Source organism: Protomyctophum bolini, assembly GCF_963924005.1.
Source record: "Protomyctophum bolini genome assembly, chromosome: 15".
NCBI lineage: Eukaryota > Metazoa > Chordata > Actinopteri > Myctophiformes > Myctophidae > Protomyctophum > Protomyctophum bolini.
In genome coordinates, this window is record NC_137876.1 from 22,287,372 (window position 1) to 22,308,646 (window position 21,275).

Consider the following 21,275-nt stretch of genomic DNA (forward strand, 5'->3'; position numbering starts at 1 on the left):
GCTTCGCGCCCCACGTTGTGAGCTTGTAGAACGGCTATTTTCATTTTCACGACGAATGATAATAATTAAAAACCAAATGTATAGGAAACCTAAACTAAGGGTAACAATGTGTCCCCGTGACCTACAGTACACATGGATTAATTTCCCCCACCCACTGTTTGGGACACGGTGCTGTATTATTATGGTACAGTATCGTATAGCGTCGTCAGGGTGGATGCGACGGGGGGGGGGGGGGGGGGTCCCTCACCTCAACACCGGGGTCATCCACGACAAGACCGTCCCTCTAGGTGTGGATGACGAGCCGTAGACTGTCGGCCTGACGATCGCATGCAGGGTTTATATCACGTTGTAGTACGAGTGGGGCCGCAGACTCCCCTGTGCCCTGTTCAGTGTTGTTATTATCATCAGCGTGTGTGTGTGTGTGTGTGTGTGTGTGTGTGTGTGTGTCTCCGTAACGCAGCCTGCCCTGCAGCCCAGGCTGGGTTCTCATCTGATCCAGTTACAGCTGTTTACGTTTTTGTGTTTGGATGGGGGCATTGTGTGCGTGTGTGTGTGTGTGTGTGTGTGTGTGTGTGTGTGTGTGTGTGTGTGTGTGTGTGTGTGTGTGTGTGTGTGTGTGTGTGTGTGTGTGTGTGTGTGTGTGTGTGTGTGTGTGTGAGAACATACTGAGTGCTGCTTCACTTCAGAACACTGTTCTTGTGCCTGGTGTTTTCATGTTCTCTTTGTTGTGTGTACCGTATATACTTAGTCGTACACTGATCGATGAATAAGGAAAATAGCCCATCGTGCTTTTTTTTGACAATATGCCCAACATACAGTACAGTGATGCCGGGTTAAAAAGTGGTGTGTGTGTGTGTGTGTGTGCGTGCTGACGTGCTCTGTGGTCTGCTCTCATAACTGCTGGAAGGATTAATTTTTAATCTTCAGGCTGGTTAATGTTTGAGCAAAAAGTCCAAAACAATGGCCATGGTGGTGATTCATGTTTCAGCTGGTGTGACCGTGACGTCTTCCCTGTCTGTCCACAAGTGTTAGTCTCTGCAACTTCCTCAACCCCACTTTGCTATGAAATCACACGTCTTCCTGAGCTCCCACTCTCATCCATCCATCCACTCATTGATTGATTGATTGATTGAATACTTAACAGTTTGTGCAAAGTGCAGAGAGCTTATACAGTTATGTTAGAAGGCCAGAGAGCCTGTTTCCATTGTGGTCCTATGTATTCAATTCATAAAGACATACGATACTATAAATGAAATCATCCATACTAGGAGCGGAAATACATTGGGGGGGGGTGATTCATTTTGACAAGCTACAAGACTACGTAGGTCCAGTTGACTGCCTGCCATCCGTCCGTCCGTCCACCCACCCATCCATCTGACCTGTCAATGCAGCCTGGATTCACTCAATCATCTCCTCCATATTTATGGCGTTTTATCCTTCACAAAAACATTGAAAGCAGCTTAACCCCTTCGTGTCCCCTTTTAGCCCTGGTCTGCGGCGCGTCGCCGCCTGCTTTTCTTTTCCCAGCGAGGAGATAAGCTTCACTTTGAGTGGCGTGTCCGGGAGAGATACACGGCGGCTTTTGATCCTGTGTGGATTGTCTTCTTTTCTCTTTTCCTCCTCGTTGAGATCAGACATGTTGGATCGCGTGCGGTTGTGAATTTAATATCCACACGTATAGGCTACAGTACAGTACGTGTCGTCATATCGTCGCCGTCCGGCATAAACCTGCTAACTCCCATTTTTCAGGTTTTTAATTTGTTTCCATAAATGGAGGCCATTGAACACTCGTCGGTTGTGTTGGTTCAAAAAATGGAAAGTATTAAAGTGCTTTAGTTCTGACAAAACCAGCTTAACTCCATTCGACTCTCAAACTCTCTCCCCCTCTCTCATGCAAGTAATTGACAATGTATTAAGTCACGATACCAACTTTGATGAGGCAGTATTGCTTTGTTTTAAATATATACATGGTTTTCTTCATTTCCTGATATATTTTTTATTTTTCTTCCATTTCTTGAAAAATATACATGTTGGAGACGGCTGGTTTCTGCAGAGATGCTACAGCCAGTAGTGCTCAAACCATTTTGTCACAGGCCACCCCTGTACTGTAAATCAGAGGTACTAGTACCACTGGTCAAGGTCAAGGTCAACTTTATTGTCCACAAGGGAAATTTGTCTTGGGCTTTCACCCCGGCTACAGCCACACACACATAAAAAAAACATCAATGACAAACTAAAATACATTACAGAGGGAGACACAACATTACACAATTGCACACATGATGTGGATAATCTAGCCTCACACAGTTACTGCTGTTTCAGAGCCTCGTTCAACATCTTAGTTGATGCTGGTACAAACGATTAAAACAAAACGTTTGTAGTTGTACTAAATTAGTAATTGGTGGTACTTGAGCCCCCCGTCTGGTGGTACAGAGAGGAGTCGACCAAAAAAGGAGAAAAAATACAAAAGTGTAATGAAATATTTATATTACTACAGGTAGTTATTCTGACCAAGCAATTGGTTGAAATAGGCTATCCAGCCGTGCTGAAATGAGCATGATAGCACACCTAGCCGTTAAGAGTTGAGAACGGATTAATCACATTAGAAATATCATCAGTTGTGCTGATTAGGGATTAGACAGAGTTGTGTCAGAGCAGCAGCATTGTTGGTTTAGGATTAGGAATGGAACAAAAAGGGTAGGTATATGCTCCTGTATTTTAACATCAGTTATTATGGTGATACTTGGAGAGTCAGATATTTTCTGAGGTGGTACAGTACTTCAGAATAAAAAGGTTGGTAACCAATGCTGTAAATAACCTTCTCGTCCATGGCACCCCTGGATAACATTGTTTCTTTATAGCACCTTACAATTCATCTCATATTAGGCTACGTAAATATGTAAATATTTCCCCTAATTAAGATACTTGAGAGATTAGGACACATAGTAAATAACTATTTAACTATTGTTTAATTACTTTAACCCCAGCATCCCTATTCTGGGTGGAACATTCACCAAAAATCTACAAGCTCATATAACGGGTCCCATTTCTGGGTCTAAAGTGGTTGAAGTGATATTTATACATTTCAAATATATCAAAGTGTTCTGTGGCACCACTGCCATAGGCTACAACACCAATTATATTTTGAACCCTCTTCAATTCATTATTTTTTTAGATACAAAAGATGCAAAATGCAAAGCTACACGGCATATTCGTAGCTTTGTATCCATGTCGCTGAAGTTGAAACTAGCTCAATGTGTTGTAGCTTTCGCAGCAGCTACAAACGTCGGATCTGTGTGTCTTCATGTCACTGGCTTCCATTGGAAAAAAACAACAGTAGGCTGTAGCTTGCCTGTGTGTGAACGCGGCATTAGTCTTGAATTTAACTGTAAGACTATTTTAAAACAAACAATTTAACCAACACCACGATGAAGATGAATAGGCAACCGTTCTGCATATCAGGCTATTATTTCCAAAGAGATTTGAGCTGGAGAGACAGAGCAGTGACGTGGCATGCCGGTCAAAACACAGTAAAGAGGGTTTAAACTTGTGGTTGATGTTACAAACTGCTGGTGGTGGTTTTGTCATGTGAACTTCAGTAATGCCGTAATTTGTTTTTAGTCACGGTAATCAACAACCCCTCCCACAATTTTTTTGTATCACTTTTAAGACATTTACAGCGCTGTGTGCTGGTGTGGGACTATCCTATGGAGCGTCGCTGGCCCGCCCCCTTTCAGAACGACGAGTGGCCCAGGAAATGATTCTCCATTAATTTTCTCCATTCAAAAAGTATTTATTTAAAAACGGTTACGCCGCTCGGATCGTGACAAATTATGACAACAAACACAATATTTTGTGCCGACTATATGAGGTTTCCACCCGACAGAGATGATATTATGTATAGCTGAAATCTAAAATGTTTTAATGGGCCAAAGCCACTTACTGTAGCGGCTCCATGTTCAATCTGTGTCACACACACTTTAATCCTGTCAGAATTCCCTGGAAAGCAGCAGACGTCTGTCTGTCTGTCTCCTCATCCCACTGGAGGAGGGTGTAGGGGGATGCAGCCTCTCTCTCTCTCTCTCTCTCTCTCTCTCTCTCTCTCTCTCTCTCTCTCTCTCTCTCTCTCTCTCTCTCTCTCTCTCTCTCACGCTCTCTCTCTCAATTCAATTTCAATTTCAAAAGGCTTTATTGGCATGATAAATATGTTCTACATTGCCAAAGCGTACAATATACAACACAACAAAAGTCAACATTGTGCACACAGAGACAACGACAAACATCCCAACAAATAATGAACAACAAGCAATACAGTAACAATAGAAATAAAATTAACAAACAGAAACATAACGGCAACCTAATGGCCCTGTTCAGACGGATATACCTGTCTCTCCTGTCCACTGGCTGTCCCTCAGTTGATGGCAACTCCACACGTATTTTGCTGCCAAAACTGTGCATTTGGACTGTTCTCACAGAACATATTGAAATGATGAGTTATTATCATCTCTCTCTCTCTCTCTCTCTCTCTCTCTCTCTCTCTCTCCCCCCACCCCCCCACCAGCCGGATCTGTCCAGGATGGAATTACTGCGATGTGTGACGTCCTTTTTGTGGGTCACTGTGGGGGAACCCTCCCCTCCCTCCTGAGACAGAGTATAGAATACTGGACCCCCCGGCCCTTACCCCTCCACCACCACTATAACACACATTGCTAGTGGTGCTCCCACCAACCCCCACACACACACACAGTCTGCCATACATCCATCCATCGCCCTCTCCCAGCCTCCCTTTGTGTCTGGTGCCACAGTCAGACACATGCTGTACTGTAGTCTGTATAGCGCAGCAGAACCTTGTGATGCTGCTGTTAACTGCTGCACTGGCAATGATGTGCATGTCTGTCTGAGCTGCAGATTGTTCCCAATCTGCATCCTTCAGACGCTTTGTGTCTGTGTGTGTGTGTGTGTGTGTGTGTGTGTGTGTGTGTCTCTGTCTCTCTGAGCGACCTGAATGCTTAGTGGACGAAGCGGCGTTCGCCCGTATGGGTTTTGTGATTGATCTCATTTAGGGAAATCTGGTTGCCTTGTCGAGACTTCTCGACAGCGGTGTCGTTTGTGCCTACACAAGAACGGATCTGCAAGCTAAGAATGCATCGCGTCGGCTTGTGTACTTGTAGATCAAGTATTCGTGGGCAACGGACGGTATACATTTTGCTTTATGGTTGGAGTTGAGCCACACAGCGGGTGTTTGGGATTCAGCGCTTGCTCAAGGTTGGCCCTCAATGGGGTTTTCAAGTTGAAAATAATGTATTTTCGACATAATTCCAAAAGTATGAATTGGACTTCCAATTGGCCTGCTGCCCTAAAATGCCACCAGCCTGTGATGTCAGTGAAGAAAGTAAGGATGGCCTTTTCTCCACCATTCACTCACTCACTCACTCACTCATCGAGCCATCTATTCATTCATTCATTCATGTACGCATTCATGCATTCATCCATCTTGGCCTCTCTCAGCTAAAACACAATGAAAGTTAAACGTGAACTCGGTCGTTTCCAGTGCGTGTATAATCTGAGAGACTGCGTCACTCCAGCAGGAAACAGACCTGCGGGACAAAGAGGACGATTTGCATGATCATCTTATCTGTGTCCTGCAGAGAGCCAGACACAGCAGTCGTGCTTTATAGCCTGGCTCTGGACCAAGACAGTCACAACTTGTATACTAAAGTACTAATAGTTTCAGCAGTATAAGGACTTCTTGACCCTGCGTGATTATTTTCTAGTGCAGGGCCGTGGCTTGAACTGGCATCCATTTGGATGGTGTGACTGCTGGGACTCGGCGTGGGCCGGTTTCCGGTGCGATCGACATCACACTCGACTCGAAGTACTCTGACTCTCTAAGTGTGATGTTGATTGGATTACATGCCATACATACTGTAGGTACATAAATACATACTGTATATGTGCATAGCATTTGTTGAATTTAACCCATTTTGGGCGCGAACCCCTTTTGGTGTTAGCATTATGTTATGCTTTAGCTATTGAAAAATAGCAGATCTACAGAGCTTGTAGGTCTGCTATTTTTGGAAAATCGAAGGAACCACTGACATAGAAACATAGCTTTTGCAGAAAACTGTCAGGATGTAGAAGAACATTTTTAGAATCTGATCTCAGGTCAGAATGGGTTAAAGTACTAGAATAATTTATTGTATGTTGGGGCGGTGATCGGGTGTGATCAATTGGCTAAAACAAAAAAAGGGTGAGGTCACGCATGATTGTGGTGTCAGAACAGGCCAGCTCCATATATGGAGATCTAGGGGTGATCTGGATTTGGGGCCCTGTCCGGAGCCCGGACAGATTACAGACGTAGGTACGTACATACATATACTATACGTACAGAGGCTTGCTGCATTTAATGGGAGCCCGAGCTGGAGTAGAGTAGGTGAATTAAGAGTCTCTCTCTTTTAATGTTTTTTTTTTTTTATCCCACCATTTTGTAACCCATTTTTTCCACCCAGTGTCAAGTATCTAATGCAATGCTGGCGCACTACTACACTCCCTCCGCCAACCTGGGGAGAGCAACGGACCGACCTCATGCTTCCTTCCAATGCATGTCGGCGTCCAAGCCGCTTCTTTTATACACCTGACGGAAGGGAGTTTCCCCGGCCGGACGTATACCGTAGCGCGCCGTGGAAGAAGGAACGCGTTATTCCAACCAGTTCCTTTACCCCTCCATCAGGCTCTGAGGTCGTCTGAGGTTTTGTGTTTTCTTTCAGTCACACGATGACCCAGTCCCCCCCCAGAGTCACATGACGAGAGACGTCCCAGCTCTTGTCAGTCAGGTGACCTCTTATACGACCTTCTGTGCGTTTACCACGGAGCTTCAACCTCCTGTGTGACAGTCACTCCCGTCCATGTTGTCGGCATGTCGCCACAGAGGTTGTGTGACGGGTCTCTAGTCAGCACGACCCTGCCCTCTTCCCTAGACCCCCCTCGCCCTCCTCCCCATCTCTTCCCAGGATGTGACCTCGCCGTAACCTCGGCTGTCCGTCACCCTGTCGTCCTGACTCAGCGTTCTGCACTTCCAGACCTCTCTGTCATCCACGCTGGAAACCCCCCCCATCCGTGTTTCCAGGCGGTGTGTGTATATATATATATATATATATATACGCTACAGAAGACTTCTGTTTGTTGTGCAGTTGCATTGCATCTCGGATCTAAATTATACAGGAGGATTCTCATGGCATTGTGGGAAGATTTCGACATTTAAGATGTTCTTTAATTGTCTTAAAAACCTGCAGCGTGGGGCTGTGCAGGAGGCTGTCCTACCTAAAAGAGGGTGTGTGTGTGTGTGTGTGTGTGTGTGTGTGTGTGTGTGTGTGTGTGTGTGTGTGTGTGTGTGTGTGTGTGTGTGTGTGTGTGTGTGTGTGTGTGTGTGTGTGTGTGTGTGTGTGTGTGTGTGTGTGTGTGTGTGTGTGTGTGTGTGTGTGTGTGTGTGTGTGTGTGTGTGTGTGTGTGTGTGTGTGTGTGTGTGTGTGTGTGTGTGTGTGTGTGTGTGTGTGTGTGTGTGTGTGTGTGTGTGTGTGTGTGTGTGTGTGTGTGTGTGTGTGTGTGTGCGTGCGTGCGTGCGTGCGTGTTCTGTATCCTGGATTGATCAGCATTACATTTTTGCTGCACATTGCCACTAGACCACGATGGTAGTATTATTAATATTATTATATATTTTTTTCTGTCTCTGATCGGGCTGAAACCATGCCCAAATTCAAGTCATCATACATCAAAGATAGCTAGATGTCATCTGCCGTGCACTAGACTATAGATGACTGACGCCTGTCACAGACAGACAGACAGACAGACAGACAGACAGGCAGACAGACAGACAGACGGTCGGAGGTCGTTGATTGATGCGTTTAAAATGCAGCAACCGTGCCCATTAAAGTGCTGTGTGTGTGTGTGTGTGTAAACTGTAAACGCTCCACGTCAGCTCATGCATAATAGAATGTCCACCTGTATCTGCTGGGTGGTCACTGGTTCACAAACACTGGGTCGGGACCCATTTGTGGGGCTGCGGACAGTTTTTATGGGTCTATATGTTTTTCTACCGTTTCCTACATTTTGTATTTTTTAATTATTATATTTAAAAAACATTTTCAAAAAACGTCGCCCCCTAAAAAGCATACATTTTCATTAATTAAAAACAAAATTAAATGATTTTTGTCAGTCATTTCGTGATGAAATCAAAGGAAAAAATCTAAGAAATCTCATGAATTGGAAAACAAATGTTTAAGAAGTAGTTAAAATAGCCGATCTACAAACATCCAACCTCTCTTTTGGGTCACGAGCTGAAAAGGTTTGGGAACCGCTGGTCTAAAGGCCTCAGATCCTGCTGCAACCACCCTGGAATCTGCTCATCCATCTAGGACACTGGTTCCATGTCGAGGACACCCCCCCCCCCCCCAGCTTGATTATGTGTTTGGCCCGCGGACCCCCATCTGCCACAGGGACCCCCCAAGAGAGAAGATTTATGTTCCACGACAGTGGTTCTCATCTTTTTTCGTGTCGAATATATATATATATTTTTTGCCTTAAATACCTCCCTATATGGAAAAGGTTTTGTACCAGGGACCCACAGAAGAGAAGATATGTGTTAAATATTTGTATAATATATTTAAACATTGCAGATTCATCATAAGTCAATGTGGGCCTACCTCTGGCTCATTAAGACTTAAGTTATGACAAACGGAAACGCTTCAAAACACGAGGCGTACTTGAGGATTCTTTTCAGATCTTCGAGAACTCTTTTTGGTGAATTCCTACTGAAAACGTGGACCGTGCCCAGAATGAGTCCTCATGAGAGTAAATCCAAGATGTTTGACAAACAAACAGTAACTCCTGTCAGTTTGTGTTTCACATGAACAATGTGTGGAGGAGAATGACTATAGCACAAGTGTGAGTTTCATTGCATTCTACTGCTGCCACCTTGTGGTCACACAGGAGAATGGTTTCTTCATAATCCAGTCCCCATAGTGGAGGGCATTTCAGTTAATAGAACCTGGATGAGACAACCAGGTGTTTGAGGATTATTTGATTGTTTTATTTTGTATACTACATCACATTAAACACACACACACACACACACACACACACACACACACACACACACACACACACACACACACACACACACACACACACACATATACGCATACATGCAGTCATGCCAACCAGGCCATCGGTGACACAGTCTTTTCTTTTTTTGTGTCTTTGTATGGTGTCTGTGAGGTCTTTCTGAACCATTTTGAGATTTTTAAGTTGATTCTCTTTGCCCATGGAGCTCTCAGAAGGTTCCCCTTCCATGACTTTTCCTAAATATTCCATTCAAATCATCTCTGCTTTGTTGTTAATGTTTTCATTTTCTAAATATAAATGTAGGCATACTTATACTGTACCACCTCTGCCTGTTTGTTTTCGGTCAAAGCGACAGGAGCTCCAACTTAATGGGGAGACAGTAGCCAATAACATTGCAGGTCTTTTTGACCTGAAGTCAGCTTGTGTGGTACCTGGGCCTGGCCTTACTGACCTGAAGTCAGCTTGTGTGGTACCTGGGCCTGGCCTTACTGACCTGAAGTCAGCTTGTGTGGTACCTGGGCCTGGCCTTACTGACCTGAAGTCAGCTTGTGTGGTACCTGGGCCTGGCCTTACTGACCTGAAGTCAGCCTGTGTGGTACCTGGCCTTACTACAGTCATGACCTGAAGTCAGCTTGTGTGGTACCTGGGCCTGGCCTTACTGACCTGAAGTCGGCTTGTGTGGTACCTGGGCCTGGCCTTACTGACCTGAAGTCAGCCTGTGTGGTACCTGGCCTTACTACAGTCATGACCTGAAGTCAGCTTGTGTGGTACCTGGGCCTGGCCTTACTGACCTGAAGTCAGCTTGTGTGGTGCCTGGCCTTACTGACCTGAAGTCAGCCTGTGTGGTACCTGGCCTTACTACAGTCATGACCTGAAGTCAGCTTGTGTGGTACCTGGGCCTGGCCTTACTGACCTGAAGTCAGCCTGTGTGGTAGCTGGCTTTACTACAGTCATGACCTGAAGTCAGCTTGTGTGGTACCTGGTCTTACTACAGTCATGACCTGAAGTCAGCCTGTGTGGTACCTGCATGGTCTTACTACAGCCATGCGAGTGTTAATCATAGACATGACTTGACCCAAAAAATATAACAAATCTAGTCTAATTGCAAAAACTAATCAGCGGTGAACAATAATAAAGAATTCAGACCAAACTGGTCTGCAATTTTTTTTTTTATTGTTCATTATTCCTACATAAGCTGTGTAGCTGGAATGTTTTCCACTGTTTATGGTGCTCATGTGAGGATGAGGAGGATGCAAATGGTTCTCGTTCACAACGCGATTGTGATTCAGAGGGAACGGTCGCTATTTTGACTCTTCGTCGAGCGACCGTCCGTTATTATAAACTTTGTGTTCGAGATAAGAGGACTCGGAGTGCGGCTGCTTGAGCAGCACCCCCGTCTGTGTTCCGTCCTTGATCTTCTTTTTTCTTCTCCAAAAGTCGTGCCGTGCGTTCGGAAATCGCCCGCAGCTCCCGAATCTGCACCAGCAAGCCTCGACGCCACCGCGTCTATAAGCACGGCATGCAGCAGCTCTGGGATGTTGAGATTGTTGCTGCACACCGACCGGGGCTGTCGGAATCATCCTGGAGTCACATCAAAGCCAGCAGCAGCAGCAGCCAGCATCGCTCTGCGTCTGTCTGTCTGTCTGTCTGTCGGTCTGTTAACCCATTCTGACCTGAGATCAGATTCTAAAAATGTCTTCTACATCCTGACAGTTTCCATTCTGACCTGAGATCAGATTCTAAAAAATGTCTTCTACATCCTGACAGTTTTCTGAAAAAGCTATGTTTCTATATGTCAGTCGATTTTTCAAAAATAGCAGACCTACAAGCTCGTAGCGCGCCACTCGGTGGCGCGCTTCGAGCTTGTAGATCTGCTATTTTTTCAACAGCTAAAGCATAACATAATGCCAACACCAAAATAGGGTTCCCGCCCCAAAAATGGGTTAAAGCCCGGTCTATATACTTCATTGTGCATCGTGTCACGCAGCGGGGGGGAAATAGCCGATCTACAAGCTCGCGGCGCGGCACGTTGCGACGCGCCGTGACCTTGTATAGATCGGCTATTTTAAACCCAAGCGCGCCGCCGTCAGTCGGTGCGGTGCGGTCGGAAAGCCCTTGCGGACCACCTCTAAAGGAGGAGTGTATTCTGCGGCATGTCCGGCGGTACCGCGGCTGCAAATCCAAGTGTGGATCATGTAAATGTGTTTCGGGGGGCGGCGGGCGGCCCAGCTACGGTAATGCCCCTATCTCTATGCCTGGAGTACAGCTCCAGATTAAGAAGTAACTCCGCCAACCCTTCCCCCCCCCCCCCCCCCATATACCGTCTATATAGACGACCGCCTCAGACTCGGCGGCGGTATAAATTCCACACCGCCGTCGCTGCATGTGGCGGACGACGTCTCCACGGGGAGTCTCTACCCTGAGCCCAAGCCTCTCTTCTTCTTCTTCTCCCCCCCCCCCCCCCCTCCCTCAACACTTCTCCCCCCCCCCCCCCCCCCGCCAGTGCTATGGAAGGAAAAAGGGGGCGAGAGACACGACGAAGGTGTTATTGCAGCACACAAATACGTGCCGGGAGAGAGGCTTATCGGCACTAGGAACCCCCTGCTGTGTTACCACCTAGAATAATGTATCTATACGGCTCCAGAGAGAGAGAGAGAGAGGGGTGGATATACAGAGAGCGGTATAGATGTATTAATCCTGGCTGGGATCAGTGGCGAGGTGCGGCTGTGGCTGGCTGGCTGGCGAGCGTGCCTCATCACGTCTCCGGATCAGAGCGGAGTCACGCAGGACAGACACCGTTCCTCCTCCTCCTCCTCCCATAACCCATTTAGGCCTGATGGTGACCCCCGTGTCAGTGGTTCTCAAACGTTTTCCATGTCAAGGACCCCCGAAGATGTATGTAATTCCCCATCTGAAAATATGTTGTTCCAAGGACCCCCCAAAGAAGAAGCAAAGATTTGAGTAAAAAAACGTTCACGCTCTGAAATAATATTATATTCCAAATTTGTGCCACATTTTCACGATTTCTTTTAAAGCTTACAAGCTCATAGCGCGGCACTCGGTGCCGCGCTATGCGCTTGTAGATCTGCTATTTTTCAATAGCTAAAGTATATGGCTGATAATAATGCTTAAAACACCAATAGTCGTGCTCCCGCCCAGAACGGCATAAGCGACGTCTGTCTTCTCCTCTATGTGCTACTGTGTCTGAGTGACAGGGATTTAACCCATTCTGGGCGGGAACCCCTTTTTGGTGTTAGCATTATGCTCTGCTTTATAGCTATTGAAGAATAGCAGATCTACAAGCTCATAGCGCGCCACGAGCTTGCATGGGTCTGCTATTTTTTTGAAAAACCTGAAGAACTACCGACATAGAAACATGGATTTTTCAGAAAAGTGTCAGGATGTAGAAGACACTTTTTTTTAGAATCTGATCTCGGGTCGGAACGGGTTAACAACTCAGGAGGACAAGCGAGGGAGGGGGGGAGGGGGGGGTAGTGTTGACAGATCGAGCCTCCACCGCCACACTCCAAACAGGAGATGAGTTCTGGACCACAGTGGCTCTCAGCATAATGTGGTGTGGTTACTCCCTCTTCTCCCAGACCACTAAGCCAGACACCATGCTCCCTCTGGCTTTGGAGACGTGCCCTGCATGCGTGTGTGTGTGTGTGTGTGTGTGTGTGTGTGTGTGTGTGTGTGTGGAACGTCTCTCTCTGTCTGTCTGTCCTCTCTATCTCCATCTCTCTCTGTCTCACTGGCTTGTTTCCTCTCTCTCTCTCTCTCTCTCTCTCTCTCTCTCTCTCTCTCTCTCTCTCTCTCTCTCTCTCTCTCTCGCTTGCTCCTCGCTCTCACACTTCTACAGTCAATTCCCTTCACATCTTTGGCCCGGTGAGGACTTAATCTTCACGGCACTCTCTCTCTCTCCCCCTTGCACGCACACTATCTCTCTCGTTCTCCTTTGTGTTTTCTCTGGCCCCATGTTTCTCTCTCTCTCTCTCTCTCTCTCTCTCTCTCTCTCTCTCTCTCTCTCTCTCTCTCTCTCTCTGCGAGGGAGACGAGTGTTGTATCACGCTGCTGATGCTGCCGAAGCCGGCCAGAGGTGGTTCCTTCTCTCTCTCTCTCTCTCTCTCTCTCTCTCTCTCTCTCTCTCTCTCTTCGGGGTCAAAGCTTCACACTCACACACACACACACACACACACACACACACACACAGAGAGCAGAGAGAGCGGGCGGGCTTGACCTCCAAATTTCAATCATGGAGTCTTATTGGGTCAATGATGAGAGTCTGATGAGCCTGAGAGACAAGTGGAGCATCAAACGCATTACCCATTAACCACACACACACACACACACACACACACACACACACTATCATCTGTCCAGAGGGTATAGCGGTTAACGTTAGCCTGCATCCATCCCTCACTGCTGGAATAATGACGGGCTGCTGAAAGGTCAGCGCCGCTCTAATTGAGTTGTGGGGCCAACACACACACACACACACACACATCGGAGGGGAAGAAGAACCCGGGTTGTTTTAGCTGAACAGAAGTGTGTGTGTGTGTGTGTGTGTGTGTGTGTGTGTGTGGTTGAGCTTAATTTATTTATACTCCGTACTGTATACGACGGTGTTTCTTCTTGCTGATGAGAAATGAGCTTCCAACGTTATTCACGTATGAAGAGCTGTTCCTGTTGGATACATCGTGTGATGGAACATAAACGAAAGGCCTATACGTAAATCTAGAGGCATCCGAGCGTGCGCAACAGTTCCAAAACGTTGCATTAGAAATGCACAGAACACGTGCAGGTACTTTTTGACACGCCTTTATGCCGTTTAAGAACTCCTCGCGTCGACAGAACGACAGGATTCAGGTTCAAATTCGGAAGTCTCTCTTGAAGCCACTTTCAACCTGGCGTCCCTGTTTTGGGCAATGTAGTTCTAGGTGGGAAGAAAATGACTACAATAACCCCATTCCGCAATCTCACACGCTGTGTGAGTAGATTGTATTATATTTGACTTTATTATTCATCATCAAGTATACTCACTGTAGGTGCTTGAGTGGTTAAGGGTCACCGCTCGTCTCGTTTTCCTAACGCTCTCCTTGTCTCTGATCTCGACTCTGTTATAGTCATTTACCTCATGGCTTCTTCATCACTTCTTGGGTTTCTCAGTTTCTTCATATTAACATCTCTTTTTTTTTGTTTTTTGTCCAGAAAATTCTACAACTACTACCAGAGAAAATCTACAGTCGATGGCAGTTCCACAGTATAGGTATGTACAGTACTATGTGTACACAGTATACGGTACCCCACATCTCAACTAATTGAAGGTGCAAATTTGCAAAACTGTTGCTTTTTGAGGGGCGATAGCCCCTCCTATATTCAGCTATTAGTGTAGATTTCCGTACTACACAAACATAAAATTCCCCATTGACAATGAATGGACATTTTTATGTCATAGTGTCTGAGCAAATCGGCTTAGTGTCTATATTTGTCTTACACAAGCATAACATTTCCCATCGACAATGAATGGAGAATGTTCCGTCATAGTGTCTGAGCAAATGATGTACGATGATAAGTGCGCCCCTCGCTTCACACGGGTGTGATTTTTTTTTTTTTTTAAAGATTCAAATTCAGAAGCATCAAAGGTAGCAGATCTACAACCTCGAAACACGACACGCCACTTCGAGCTTGTGGATGTGCAACTGTTGGTGCTTCCGATACTTCCAACACTCTACTATACAGATTAGTTAACAATTCTAATGTATTCATTAAAAAATATTAATGATACCTACCCATTAAGTCCTGTGTCCGTGCCTTGCAAGTAATGCAAGGCCAAGTCTATTCCCCCTCAATGCAACTTCTGGAATCAAGTGAAGAAAAGCAGATTCTCTCTTTCCGCTATCCTGCTCAAGCTATCCGCCGTTGAGGAGAAAATAATTACTCTTGGAAGGGGGAAGTAAATGAAAATGCAAATGAGTGCTTCATTTGAAATGCAAATGAGTAATTGAATCACGCTGCCGCGGTTTCAGTCCCACGCGTGTCGGAAGGAAGCATGTAACCTCAATTATTATCCATCGTGTTCGCCGGCCGTTTTCGCGGGAAAGAAGTCGCCTCGGCTCAGATCTCGCGCACGGTTCTGACCCTCCCCTCGGGTCTTGTCACTCCCGAGTAGAAGGGGGTCTTAACCCCCTTCTAGCTAGTTTTAGTCATGTGAAATGTATATATATGTATAGACTATATGCATAGACTAAAATAATATACAGTTGATTTAGTCGATTGACATCTATTTTGGCAGGCCGTGATGCCGTCGTAATTCCTGATTATTTACGATGCCGATTTAGCCGTCTGTCCGCTTGAGCAGGTAACGTCTGTGACGTCACGTTGTTGACATCACCAGCTGATTTTCACTCTTTGTGTGTGATTTTAACTCTTTATGTGCTAATAAATATAATAATACATAAGTAACTGAGCACAATGGCTAATGACCACGGCGCTCTTAGAATAAAGGTTCACACCTCAGCTCAAATGTAAAAACTCCTGCAGGCAACTTTCAGACAAACTCCCCTTTTCTGACAGCTCGTCAATGACTCACGACAGATGTCCTCATCAGAGGACCTTTACCGAAAGACAATTCTCGACGAGATTATAGACGGCGCACCACAACAGCCATGGTTGAACAGGCCGGTCAGCGGCTCCTTAAAGCTACGACTTGACAGGCTTTTAACCCAAACTATTACTTAGCCGAAGAACATTGATCTTTGCGTCTACCTCTGCCTGGACTGTTTCCAATCTCTTCCCTCGGAAGAAGTGTTGGATAATCAATGTATTTGTCCTTCATTTAAGAAGCACAGAACGTCATCGATTCGACCTGATGAGAGCAGAGCGAGAGCCCGCCTCACATAACACACACACACACGCGCACACACACACACACACACACACACACACACACGTTCCACCCAAGTCATTTAGCAATCAGAGCAATGTCTCATTTGATTATGGCCAACTAAACTAAACGCGGCTGGGGATTTATGGCCGCACGTCGCTGCCGATTGATTTCCATTTCCATCAGGCCAACAACGAGCAGCGCCGTTTTCCGCTCCGCCCGTTGTCTCGTCCGTCCGTCCGTCAAGGTTGACGACATACCTCGGGTGGACGTGGCGAGCGTCCGCGTCCCTCAGCGCGTCCACTTTGCAGCAGGTGGAGAAGAGCGGGCTGGCATGAATGTACTTTAACCCATTCTGGGCGGGAACCCCTTTTGGTGTCGGCATTATGTAATGCTTTAGCTATTGAGAAATAGCAGCTCTACAAGCTCGTAGCGCGCCACCGAGTGGCGCGCTACGAGCTTGTAGGTCTGCTGTTTTTGAAGAATCGTGAAAAGTGACATGAAAGTGTTTGAGAACGACTGACATAATTAGAAAAGCATAGCTTTTTCAAGAAAACAGTCAGACATAGAAGACATTTGCAGAATCGTTCCCAGGTCAAAATGGGTTAAAGGTTTGTAAAGAAAGTCTTTGACAATGGCTTCTTTCTTCTCTCTCTCTCTCTCTCTCTCTCTCTCTCTCTCTCTCTCTCTCTAGGTTCTATTCTGAAAAAGGTTTTGCACACTGGCAACTCGTTCAAGGTGAGATGGTATTTCACTTTCCACACACACAAAGGAATGTGTCCTTTCCTTTTCTCCAGCTACAGTACCACCGTACGCCGCCTTTCAGACACCAGTACTTCACACATGAAGTACTGTCACCTCATAAACACCGTGACATTTGCTGCGTTTATTTTTGAGGGCCCCTCCTGTATACAGCTTTTGTCCCCACACGTCTCATGTTCGCCATTGACAATGAAAGGAGAAATTGGGTCAAATGTCCACCAAATATGACGTAAATGTATCCAACCAATCGCATGAATTCAGTTGTTCATGCCCCTCACTTCACACGGGTGTGATTCTTTACAATATAATAAATACATTATATATATATATATATATTATCCTTTATGATGCTGCCAGAGTTTGTCAGAATAAAGGCACTAGTGTGCCGAGCAGATGGGCATATTTTACTCTGAAAAGATAATGGCAAGATTGGCTGGCCTGTAAGTAAACAAGGAAGTGAATGGCTGCGCGCATGTGCAAAACATGCCCGGGAGCTCTGAACAAGGCGTTGCCCAGCAACGGGAGCTGTCGGAAAATGGATCACAGCGATCCCGTTCTATATCATGAACCTTCTGTTATACTTTAGCTATTGACAAATAGCAGATCTACAAGCTCATAGGTCTGCTATTTTTGAAAAATCGTAAAAATGCGGCACGAATCTTTGAATAAGTATATATTCTTTCAGAGCGAACGTTTTTTTTTTCTTCTTTTTCTCGACGTCGGACCTAAATGGGTTAGAAAAGAAAAGCCTGCCAGCACAGCAGGCACGAAAAAAGGGGCAAACGAATGAAATGGCATTTAAATCAATCCTCTCTGTCCTTGTGTGTGGCCTCTGTGCAGATCCGCTGCGAGGGGATGCGCCTCTTCCTGCTGTGGCTACAGGCGCTGCGGGACAACTGTGCCGAGGAGCAGTTCCTCATCTTCGCCTGCCTGGTGCCGGGCTTCCCTGCCGTGCCCTCGTCCCGAGGGCCGTGCACACTGGACACCATCATCTACAACCCCTTCTCCAACCCCCCTGACGGTCAGTACACTAACATACTGGACACCATCATCTACAACCCCTTCTCCAACCCCCCCGACGGTCAGTACACTAACATACTGGACACCATCATCTACAACCCCTTCTCCAACCCCCCCGACGGTCAGTACACTAACATACTGGACACCATCATCTACAACCCCTTCTCCAACCCCCCCGACGGTCAGTACACTAACATACTGGACACCATCATCTACAACCCCTTCTCCAACCCCCCTGACGGTCAGTACACTAACATACTGGACACCATCATCTACAACCCCTTCTCCAACCCCCCTGACGGTCAGTACACTAACATAGCCTGGAACTCACCTATGCTTTTCATAGCATAAAGGCAGCTCCCGGCAGGATCCGCCGGGAGAAACGTATGCGCAGCTGCGCGACATGAGACTAATTACGATGTTTGCGCTACTCTATGCCAAATTGAAGTGGACTTGGACCCAGATTTTTTTCTTTCTCCCTGGAAATAAAAACGTCTGGGTTTCCGAGGCTAGTACTAACATACTGGACACTATAGAGCAGGGTTCCCCAATTCATTTTCCTCAAGGGCTCATATTTCGACTAGCGTACCAGGCTGCGGGGCCGAGTCCGCACGCGCAAGGTCGAGGAAAAATAGATCTTCCAGGGGGCCACAAGCGGGCACTCCGCGGGTCGCCTATTGGGTCGCCTATTGCTATAGAGAGGGTATGGACATGCATAAAGTGAATGGCAAAGTGAGTGGCAAAGTTAATTTATTGTCCATTAAAGTTAGGACTTTTCTGTTTGGCTGTATGGGCTGTCGAGGACAGAAAGTCGGTTTTTTGCCACTCGGTAGGCGTTTCCGGTTTCCGCATAACCTCCGGGTATGATGATGATGATGTCACACGCATAACCTCTATACACACATCATATACAGTAGTACATAATGGATACACATCATATATAACTCCTTCTCCAATGTGTGTGTGTGTGTGCGCAGCCAAGGTAGTTCCTGAAGAGATCACCCCTCTGGTCCCGGCGGTGGTGGGTGAGAAGGTGGCCGATGACCAGACCTGCTACATCCTCCAGACCATGCTCAAGTTCATGGTCATCCAGGTAATACAAAAACAAATCACACCCGTGTGAAGTGAGGGCCGCTCTTATCATCGAACATCGTCATGACTCATGACCTATAAAATGTCGATTTGCTCAGACACATAAATTCTCCATTCATTGTCAATGGGAATTTAGTGTTTGCGTAGGACAAAAATCTACACTACATTATTTTAATATACAGTAGGAAGGGCTAGTGCCCCTCAAAAACTAATTCTGCAATGATAGACCCCCCCCCCTCTCGTCTCCAACTAAAGTATATGAGGTTCAAGTGGGTTTATCAGGGTTCGTATGGTGATGAAAGCCCCCAGGGGAGACAGACAGTCACTTTGAGACATGAGCAATATCCATGACCTTTCGAAAGTTAACAATTTAGTAAAGGGTTTATGAAAAGTCCCGGCGCTCTGGCTGATTCGTGCATCAACTCTGCATTAAATGTCATTAATAAAACCAAATCATGTGAAAGATGATCTTGTACATTTACTGCAGGGGGCAGTATTTCTGTGGTGTCACAAATTCACGCAGGATTCTCATGTTCTCGCCTCAAGTTAGATCCAGTGTTAAAAATACACGTCATTTCCAGTAGCACCTGACGGAATAGTTGTCTTATAGCCATAATTATGTTAAAGGTAAAGAACCCTGGAAGAAAAATGTTGGGGGGAGGGTTATTGATAGGGTACAGTTTACAGTAATTAGACAGGAAATGGGGAGAGAGATGGGGGGGGGGGGAGACATGCGGCAAAGTCAGACAGGCCCTGGACTCCAAACCGCAACATGAACCCTGATTTTAAGCCAAACCTACACTGCTTCTAATGAGCATTAAACCCTGCAACACACCCATTATAGTTGCTATGACTGATTCCAGTCATTTGGATTCTATGGAAGCATGTTGCGTGGCGAAGATAGCGTATCTTTTTTTTCTTTAAAGAGGCATTTTCTAGGATATACAGGAACAATATTACTAAAACATCATCATGATACTGTAAACGTGTTTTTCGGTCGTTTTAATCCTGTCCCCAGACATGTGACCTTCTCCTGGTGTCTGTTCTGTTGTGTTCATGTCTCCCTCAGGCGTCCAGTTTAGAATGGAAGAACAAGGAGAACCAGGACTCTGGCTTCAGGTTCCTCTTCAGCCTCTTCAAGAAGTACTACCTTCCACACCTCTTCCCCTCCTTCACCAAGCTCACCAACCTCTATAAGCCTTTATTAGGTAAAGAGAGAGTGCGCGTGTGCGTGTTGTGTATGTGTGTGTATAGGCATTGTTTCCTTTATCCGGGATTGTTGTCTGCTTTGTATGACAAGTATGTCAGCTGTATTGTATGTAGCAATGTTCTGTTGTGTCTTGGCACTTTGTGACTGGCCGTTTTCCAATTGTCTCGGCTGCGTCAGCAGTGTTTATGTCCCTTTTGTACTAAAATTCTTGTTTATGTGGACACACATATTTGAAACGTGTGTATCGGTATTTATTAGGTAAAGACTGCAGGTGTGCTGGTGTTTGGCTTGCGTTGCTGGAATGCCGCCGTGACTCGTAACATTACCGAGGCCAGCTGGGGGTGCATTTTGAACTTGAGACTTTGTCCTTTGAGGTCTAGAATCTTAGATGGTTTTCTCTGAAACAAGTCTAACTATCTGTTCAAATACAGCAGTCCTATTGAAAGGTTCATAATTTGGACCGGGGCCTGTTCTTTTGTCACAGTTACCAGTGAGTTCTAGTGTTAATTTATAGTCATATTTTAGTCATCTGAATGGTTTAGTTATATATAGCTACTTAAAAGCTGTACTTAGCTACTTTAGCTACACAGCAATACTTAAAAAATATCCCTTGCCTTACATCACTTAATTCGTACAAACACTGTTAATGCCTAATTGTATACTTTCCTGAGAAGATAAAGCCGCTGCCTTGACTTTTTGTATCTGCATTGGTCTGAAAGGTGAGTTTATTGTCGTTGGTCGTTCCCAGATATTTAAAGTCACTGACCTGCTCCACTTCCGTTTTTGGCACGGGGACAATGGGTTGCCGTTTTCCAGGCCTGGGCGACAAAGCTGATATTGAGAAACATTTGGACATACAAGACCGCAAAGGACATTTTGTCAGTGTTCTCCTTTTAGACTAAGTGTTTGACTGTATGTACTCTTTACGGTTTACATTTCTGAATAATAAAGTATTCAATCAATCAATCAATCAAACAAACTGCTGCATGCGTCTTCAGAGACAGGCACCTGCACAATGTGCGGGGGTGGATGGAAACCGCCAATGTCCAAAACAGCAAAAGTCGCAGATCTACTTGTACAAGCTCAAAACGCTCGGCTGTAGTGTGATCAAGTTTATTGATCATACTACTCTGTATGATCACGTTTATTCCCGCGAAAACATGAAATGTGGAGATGGGAGGTGTCTGG

The 21,275-nt window shown here is 45.9% G+C and overlaps 1 protein-coding gene across 1 annotated transcript in view; it reads left to right on the forward strand.

The window, feature by feature from the left end:
* ralgapa2 (Ral GTPase activating protein catalytic subunit alpha 2) overlaps positions 1 to 21,275 on the forward strand; it is a 186,749-nt gene that overhangs the window by 36,321 nt on the left and 129,153 nt on the right. Inside the window, 5 exon segments of the mRNA XM_080784277.1 lie at positions 14,329 to 14,386; positions 16,698 to 16,741; positions 17,606 to 17,786; positions 18,763 to 18,878; positions 19,947 to 20,085. Coding sequence (XP_080640403.1) covers positions 14,329 to 14,386; positions 16,698 to 16,741; positions 17,606 to 17,786; positions 18,763 to 18,878; positions 19,947 to 20,085 — 538 coding nt within the window.